Source organism: Salvelinus namaycush, chromosome 40, assembly GCF_016432855.1.
Source record: "Salvelinus namaycush isolate Seneca chromosome 40, SaNama_1.0, whole genome shotgun sequence".
Lineage (NCBI taxonomy): Eukaryota > Metazoa > Chordata > Actinopteri > Salmoniformes > Salmonidae > Salvelinus > Salvelinus namaycush.
In genome coordinates this window covers 21,853,543-21,861,917 of record NC_052346.1, presented here as the reverse complement: position 1 = coordinate 21,861,917, position 8,375 = coordinate 21,853,543, and the positions used below count along the sequence as shown (strand labels likewise).

The 8,375-nt window shown below is 38.9% G+C and overlaps 1 protein-coding gene across 1 annotated transcript; it reads right to left on the bottom strand.

Moving 5' to 3' along the window:
- Positions 1-337: 337 nt before the first annotated feature.
- LOC120033483 (gastrula zinc finger protein XlCGF17.1-like) lies at positions 338-5,468 on the bottom strand. The gene is made up of 3 exons (XM_038979851.1): positions 5,464-5,468; positions 5,242-5,255; positions 338-1,815 (listed from the first exon to the last, which is right to left on the bottom strand). Exons 1-3 carry the CDS (start codon positions 5,466-5,468, stop codon positions 749-751), a joined length of 1,086 nt encoding a protein of 361 aa, XP_038835779.1. The 3' UTR covers positions 338-748.
- Between the last annotated feature and the right edge of the window lie 2,907 nt (positions 5,469-8,375).

Below are 8,375 nucleotides of genomic sequence, written 5' to 3'. Positions count from 1 at the left end.
GTCCTAGCCACTCGGTAGCTCACCATATAAGACCCTTCTAGCCCCTTCTTATTAATGGTATCTGCTGCTTTTATACATGTCTTACTACTCGAAAGTAGTCTCAACTCTCGCTCAAAAAACTCCTGTGGCTTATTTTTCAAATTGGCATGTTTTGTTTCTAAATGTCTGCGCAAGAGTGAAGGTTTCATCGAGTTGTGAGATATAAACACACTGTGGATGAGGAAAGGCACTATTCCCAATATAAGTGAACCCCAAATCAATGTAGTTCTCATATTTGCACCTCTTCGATGGTCCAACATCCGTCTGTTGCTCGGTGCTTTCCCGGGTAAAGGGGCAGTAGCTCTTCGGCTGCATCAGAATCACAACTGTCAGTGTCCATGCTAGCTGGGCTAACAACAAACGTAGAATTAGCATTGGATGTGCTCGTGGAAGCAGAACAGCTTGTGCCGTCGACAGGTGCAGTACTGCTGGTAGTACCAGTAGAGCTGGTATGTGTCTCTATTGACGCAGGCTAAAAAAACACAGCAAAACTGACAAGATGTACACTGATCAGTAAAGAGAGGCTAACATTCTATGACGCTCCCTTTCCTCTGCACAGTTCTCTCACAGTGAGAAACAATAGGATTACAATAGAGTGTTCTACACTTTCTTCATTTGATCCAATTCAACATTGCCAATTATTTTATGAGATGAGAATTAAGTGGAGTGACTAATCTCAGCTGGTCTGAGAAAACTGATAAGTCTTCTCTCAAGTGTGTAGACGTTGGTGTATTTTTACATTGCCCAATCGGGAGAAGCTCTTGCCACAGTAAGAGCAGAAGAAAGGCTTCTCTCCTGTGTGTGTTCTCTGATGACCATTTAGCTCAGCTGATGATTTAAAACATTTTCCACAGTCAGAGCAGTAGTAAGGCTTCTCTCCTGTGTGTATACGTTCATGTCGTTTTAGGTGGCTCGATTGAGAGAAACTCGCCCTACAGTCAGAGCAGAAGTAAGGCTTCTCTCCTGTGTGTGTTCTCTGATGAACTTTTAGTTCAGTTGATGTTGTGAAGCATTTTCCACAGTCAGAGCAGGAGCAAGGCTTCTCTCCGGTGTGTGTTCTCTGATGAACTTTTAGCTCAGTTGATGTTGTGAAGCATTTTCCACAGTCAGAGCAGGAGTATGGCTTCTCTCCTGTATGTATACGTTTGTGTGTTTTAAAGTGGCCCAGGTGAGAGAAACTATTTCCACACTCAGAGCAGGAGTAAGGCTTCTCTCCTGTGTGTGTTCTCTGGTGAACTTTTAGCTGAGACGATTGTGTGAAGCATTTTCCACAGACAGAGCATGAGTAAGGCTTCTCTCCTGTGTGTATACGTTCATGTTGTTTTAGGTGGCTTGAGTGAGCGAAACTCTTCCAGCAGTCAGAGCAGGAGTAAGGCTTCTCCCCTGTGTGTATACGTTCATGTTGTTTTAGATGTCCTCGTACAGAGAAACTATTTCCACAGACAGAGCAGGAGTAAGGCTTCTCTCCTGTGTGTATATGTTCATGTTGTTTTAGGTGGCTCGATTGAGAGAAACTCTTCCTACAGTCAGAGCAGGAGTAAGGCTTCTCTCCTGTGTGTACTCTCTGATGAACTGTCATAGCCCTTGATGTTGTGAAATTCTTCCCACAGTCAGTGCAGAAATGCAGATTCTCTCCTGTATGTATTTTTAGGTGTATTTTCAGCTTTGATAGAATTGGGAAAATCTCCTCACAATGTGGGCAGTGGTGAGACCTCTTAGCTCTGTGATCTTCCTGCTGTTGCTTTCTGGATGTAGAGAATGTCTCAACATGATCTCCTGAGTGAACATCAGAAGAACCAGTCAGTTGGTGTGATATACAGTACCAGTTAAATGTTTGAACACACCTACTCTTCAAGGGTTTTCTTAATTTTTTTACTATTTTCTACATGGAATAATAAGTGAAAACATCAAAACTATGGAATAACACATATGGAATCATGTAGTAACCAAAAAAAAGTGTTAAATCAAAATAGCTTGTATTTTAGATTCTTCAAAGTAGCCACCACTTGCCTTGACAGCTCACACAACATTCCATTGGAACACAGGAGTGATGGTTGCTGATAATGGGCCTCTGTACTAGAGGTCGACCGATTAATCGCAATGGCCAATTAATTAGGGCCGATTTCAAGTTTTCATAACAATCGGTAATCTGTATTTTTTTTTTTTTTTACACCTATATTTAACTAGGCAAGTCAGTTAAGAACACATTCTTATTTTCAATGACGGCCTAGGAACGGTGGGTTAACTGCCTTGTTCAGGGGCAGAACGACATATTTTTACCTTGTCAGCTCGGGGATTCATGTTTGCAACCTTCCGGTTACTAGTCCAATGCTCTAACCACCTGCCTTACATTGCACTCCACGAGGAGCCTGCGTAGCAGGCTGACTACCTGTTATGCGAGGGCAGCAAGAAGCCAAGGTAAGTTGCTAGCTAGCATTAAACTTATCTTATAAAAACAATCAATCTTCACATAATCACTAGTTAAAAACACATGGTTGATGATATTACTAGTTTATCTAGTGTGTCCTGCGTTGCATATAATCGATGCGGTGCCTGTTAATTTCTCATTGAATCACAGCCTACTTCGACAAACGGGTGATAATTTAACAAGCGCATTTGAAAAAAAAGCACTGTCGTGTACCTAACCATCAATCAATGCATTTCTTTAAAATCAATACTCAAGTATAGATTTTTTAACCTGCATATTTAGTTAATATTGCCTGCTAACATGAATTTCTTATAACTAGTGAAATTGTGTCACTTCTCTTGCGTTCCGTGCAAGCAGTCAGGGTATATGCAGCAGTTTGGGCCGCCTGGCTCATTGAGAACTGTGTGAAGTCCATTTATTCCTAACAAAGGCCGTAATTAATTTGCCAGAACTGTACATAACTATGACATAACATTGAAGGTTGTACAATGTAACAGCAATATTTAGACTTAGGGATGCCATCCGTTAGATAAAATAAGGAACGGTTCCGTATTTCACTGAAAGAAAAAACGTCTTGTTTTCGAAATGATAGTTTCCGGATTCGACCATTTTAAATGACCAAAGGCTCGTATTTCTGTGTGTTAACTTGTTATAATTAAGTCTATGATTTGATAGAGCAGTCTGACTGAGCGATGGTAGGCTCCAGCAGGCTCGTAAGCATTCATTCAAACAGCACTTTCGTGCGTTTGCCAGCAGCTCTTTGCAATGCTTCAAGCATTGAGCTGTTTATGACTTCAAACATATCAACTCCCGAGATTAGGCTGGTGTAACCGATGTGAAATGGCTAGCTAGTTAGCGGGGTGCGCGCTAATAGCGTTTCAAACGTCACTCGCTCTGAGACTTGGAGTAGTTGTTCCCCTTGCTCTGCATGGGTAACACTGCTGTTGTCGATGTGTTCCTGGTTCGAGCCCAGGTAGGAGCGAGGAGAGGGACGGAAGCTATACTGTTACACTGGCAATACTAAAGTGCCTATAAGAACATCCAATAGTCAAAGGTATATGAAATACAAATGGTATAGAGAGAAATAGTCCTATAATTCCTATAATACCTACAACCTAAAACTTCTTACCTGGGAATATTGAAGACTCGTGTTAAAAGGAACCACCAGCTTTCATATGTTCTCATGTTCTAAGCAAGGAACATAAACGTTAGCTTTTTTACATGGCACATATTGCACTTTTACTTTCTTCTCCAACACTTTGTTTTTCCATTATTTAAACCAAATTGAACATGTTTCATTTTATTTGAGGCTAAATTGATTTTATTTATGTACTATATTAAGTTAAAATAAGTGTTAATTCAGTATTGTTGTAATTGTCATTATTACAAAAAAATATTTTATATATTTTTTTTAATGTATTATTATTATTATTATTTTTTTTTTTTTTTAATCGTCCGATTAATCGGTATCGGCTTTTTTTGGTCCTCCAATAAATCGGTATCGGTGTTGAAAAATCATAATCGGTCGACCTCTACTCTGTACACCTATGTAGATATTCCATTAAAAAAAATTTTTTTTTTTAAAAAGCAGTTTCCAGCTACAATAGTCATTTGCAACATTAACAATGTCTACACTGTATTTCTGATAAACTTTATATTTTATTGGATAAAAAAATAGCTTTTCTTTCAAAACAAGGACATTTCTAAGTGATCCCAAACTTTTGAACGGTAGTGTATGTATTCATATCAGTAGGCTGAACAACACAAAAGGGGAATAAAACTACTCTAAGTGGGTAAGAGTTGAAAGCTAAAAGGGGGCGTGTCATCCTCCACTCACTATCACAAGGGTTAGTAATGTTAGACAATTTCCAGTCATCTGGTGATTTTCAGTACCTATACTGTTCTCTTTGAAGTAGAAAGAATCGATATGAGGTTAAATATTAGACATGTGTAAGCAGAATGAAGGCTGAGCCCATGTGAATGTACAGAGCTGAATCAACATCGAGTTAACCATTAGACATGTAAAAAACAGAACGTAAGCAGAATCCGTGTGGATGAGGCAAGGTAGACCAACACAGACTGGTCTGGGCCATATCTGATCTTGTGAAGGCTACTGGACATGCACATGGGTTAATCATACATAGACAACATCGGCCTGAACTTGTGAAGAACTTTGGAAAGGAACATTAGCTAATCAGTTATAGGCACCATTAGACCTGCAGTACGAGTGTGCATGTCTGTGTGTCACGCAACCAATAGAATCTATGCCCTAATGTCTGAGCCAATAAGAAAGGCAGCAATATTGGGGAGGCCAAGGCTAGAAGGTATTAATTATTTAGATAAAGTGTAGTGACAATGTTATGTAAGGGTAAAACTGTATAAAAGCTGAGTACTGAGAATGGAGAATCAGTTATTCCATGGAATTGCTCGGCTTTGTTACTTTTGTAGTAAAGTCTATTTGAATTCACAAGCTCCGGTATCTGAGAAATATTTTATTCAATATTTCCACGACAGTAACTACACAGACACATTTCATAAATAAATAAAAAAACACTGCAGTTTGCCTACTTCACTTCTTTAGTCTGCTCTCTGATCACTCCAGATAGACCAGTGAATAAAACACATGTTGGCAATACTGGTGTCAAACCATGCAAGTCTGAGTAGCATGAAATAACATCTACCTTCTCATTGAAACAGTTCTACTGCAATTTTTCATACACAGTGGGAAGTTGGAATGAATAACACAAACTTAGTGAGATAAAACCTGCTCTTACCATGAGAAACAGATGTCCCAATCTTCTCCTCCTCTTCTTCATCTTTAATGTTGACATCCAGCTCCAGTGTTTGACTGCAGTCTTCCAGCTTCACTGCTGCCATCTCTGGATCCTGCAGTGCAAACTGGGCTCCACTGTCACAATCAGGACCCAGTGACTGTAGGTTTGGACTCACTGTGGAAGGAGAAAGGCAGGCTAAGTTTGTCCTCACTATTCTCATACTTCATTATAGTCTGCCTGTAGTAACAATGAGAAACAGACACCAAAAGTTAATCTTTACAGTTCCGGCACTTTCTTTATTCTCTAAAAATATATTATATTTCTTCTTGTTCAATTATCGAATTTAGTGCTCGACTTGAACTGAAATAGGTGCCGATACTCATTTTGGGTGACGGCACTGTTTATATTTAGGTACAGGAGCTCCACAATACTTTTGAGCTAATATTCTATAAAAGAAACGAGCAGAAGCAGTAGAAATTTGAGGTACTGGTACTCAGCTCCGTTGAGCTCCTGTCCAAGTCAAGCACTGATCTCATTTCAATAGATCAGGTAGCTAAGAATTGACAAAACATTAATTAATTCAAATTAGACAAAGTACACACTTCAAAAATAGGCTACACAACGTAAATGCAATTAATCTATAGTAGATTAAATTCACATAAATGCATAAATGACAACAAAGCGTTTAGTACAAGGTTACAGTATGTTTATGGCACTATACTATTTTCCTGAATAACCTTGTCTTCACTATCATTTCAAATAAAAAACTAATAGTATTTCTGTTCACACCATAGTAACATTTATAGATAAAGATAGAAATAGCTTAATGTGTCTGAATATTAGTACACATGTAGAAAACTGATAATCATTACATTCTTATGGCTGCAGGGGCAGTTTTGAGTAGCTTGGATGAAAAGGTGCCCAGAGTAAACTGCCTGCTCCTCAGTCCCAGTTGCTAATATATGCATATTATTAGTCTATTTGGATAGAAAACACTCTGAAGTTTCTAAAACAGTTGAATGATGTCTGTGAGTATAACAGAACTCATATGGCAGGCAAAAACCTGAGAAAAAATCCAACCAGGAAGTGGGAAATCTGAGGTTTGTAGTTTTTCAACTCTTTGCCTAACCAAGATACAGTGGAAATGTGGTCATATTGCACTTCATAACGCTTACACTAGATGTCAACAGTCTTTAGAACCTTGTCTGATGCTTCTACTGTGAAGTGGGGCCGAATGAGAGGGGATTGAGTAAGGTCTACGATGACCTGAACATGTGCGTTCATGTGAGAGCGAGCTCTGTTCTATCGCATTTCTGAAGACAAAGGAATTCTCCGGTTGGAACATTATTGAAGAGTTATGTTAAAAACATCCTAAAGATTGATTCAATACATCGTTTGACATGTTTCTACTGACTGTTACGGAACTCTTTGACATTTCGTCTGCTTTTAGTGAACGCACTTTGTGACTTTGGATTTGTTTACCAAACGCGCTAACAAAAGTAGCTATTTGGACATAAATTATGGATATTACAGAACAAATCAAACATTTATTGTGGAACTGGGATTCCTGGGAGTGCATTCTGATGAAGATCATTAAAGGTAAGTGAATATTTATAATGTTATTTCTGACTTCTGTTGACTGCACAATATGGCGGGTACCTGTATGGATTGATTGGGCTCTGAGCGCCGACCTCAGATTATTGCATGGTTTGCCTTTTTGAAATCTGACACAGCGGTTGCATTAAGGAGAAGTGGATCTAAAAGTCCATGTATTACACTTGATCTTTGATCAAAGTTTATTATGAGTATTTCTGGAAATTGATGTGGCTCTCTGCAAAATCACCAGACTTTTTGGAACTACTGAACATAAAGCGCCAATGTATACCGAGATTTTTTAATATAAATATGAACTTTACCGTACAAAACATACATGTATTGTGTAACATGAAGTCCTATGAGTGTCATCTGATGAAGATCATCAAAGGTTAGTGATTAATCTTCTCTCTATTTCTGCTTATTGTGACTCCTGTCTTTGGCTGGAAAAATGGCTGTGTTTTGGCAGTGACCTAACATAATCGTTTGTGGTGCTTTCGCTGTAAAGCCTTTTTGAAATCGGACACTGTGGTGGGATTAACAACAAGTTTATCTTTAAAATGGTGTAAAATACTTGTATGTTTGAGGAATTTTAATTATGAGATTTCTGTTGTTTGAATTTGGCGCCCTGCACTTTCACTGGCTGTTGCAGCCCTAAGAAGTTTTAAGCTTCAAAACTGTATTGCGACCGTGAAATTGTCTATCTGCACGCGCATTTTAGTTCGTTGACGCAGACCGAGTCGGCGCCGCCATTTTACCAGCTCGTGAATTTTACACAAAACCAATAACATGCTAAACGAACTCAGAAATCTCAAATAAATGGATTCTTTATTAAATGACCTTGAGGAAATTATGTACATCCATTCAGACAAACCCAAAGTGTCTAGCTATGTGAATATCTATGTGTATCACGTTCACTCGGTTTGACACAAAAATAACAACCCTTTACCAAACGTGATAATACCTTAACGGATGTTACCTAGCATGGAATGACATGTTCTTTCGAAATTAAAAAGTTTAAACGTGCTATTACATACCTGTAGTAATACATAGAAACGGACACAAGGGTTATCTTCTTAACATAACAGTTCTTGCACTTTCTTGATTCTGAAGACTGGTGCGTGCCTGTCTGGAACTTCCTGTTCCCCCACTACCACAGTGCATCCACAGGTAGAACAATGAGACAGATATTTCACCGGATGTATAAATGTGAAGCATCCGCTTAGCGTTTCCACTCACTGCCAAACTAAATTCTGTTATGAACTGAGTGGACTACGTTTTGTAGACATTACCCTTTGCAGAAGTTTATTTTTTATATATTATTTAAATAAATTGCTTTGTTTAGAAGGAACGCAAAGGTGACTTGAGTTATTGCACACGGGCGCTTCACAGAGGTGGTGTTCCCTAACAGAAATATGCAGATGTGTGCTAGAACACACTAATAGGATCTCGTTACCTTGTGCTTGGCTCTGCCCGCTATGCCCCAGAACAGACTATGGGAGGCGCACAGTACTACATAGAGCCATGACTACATGGAACTC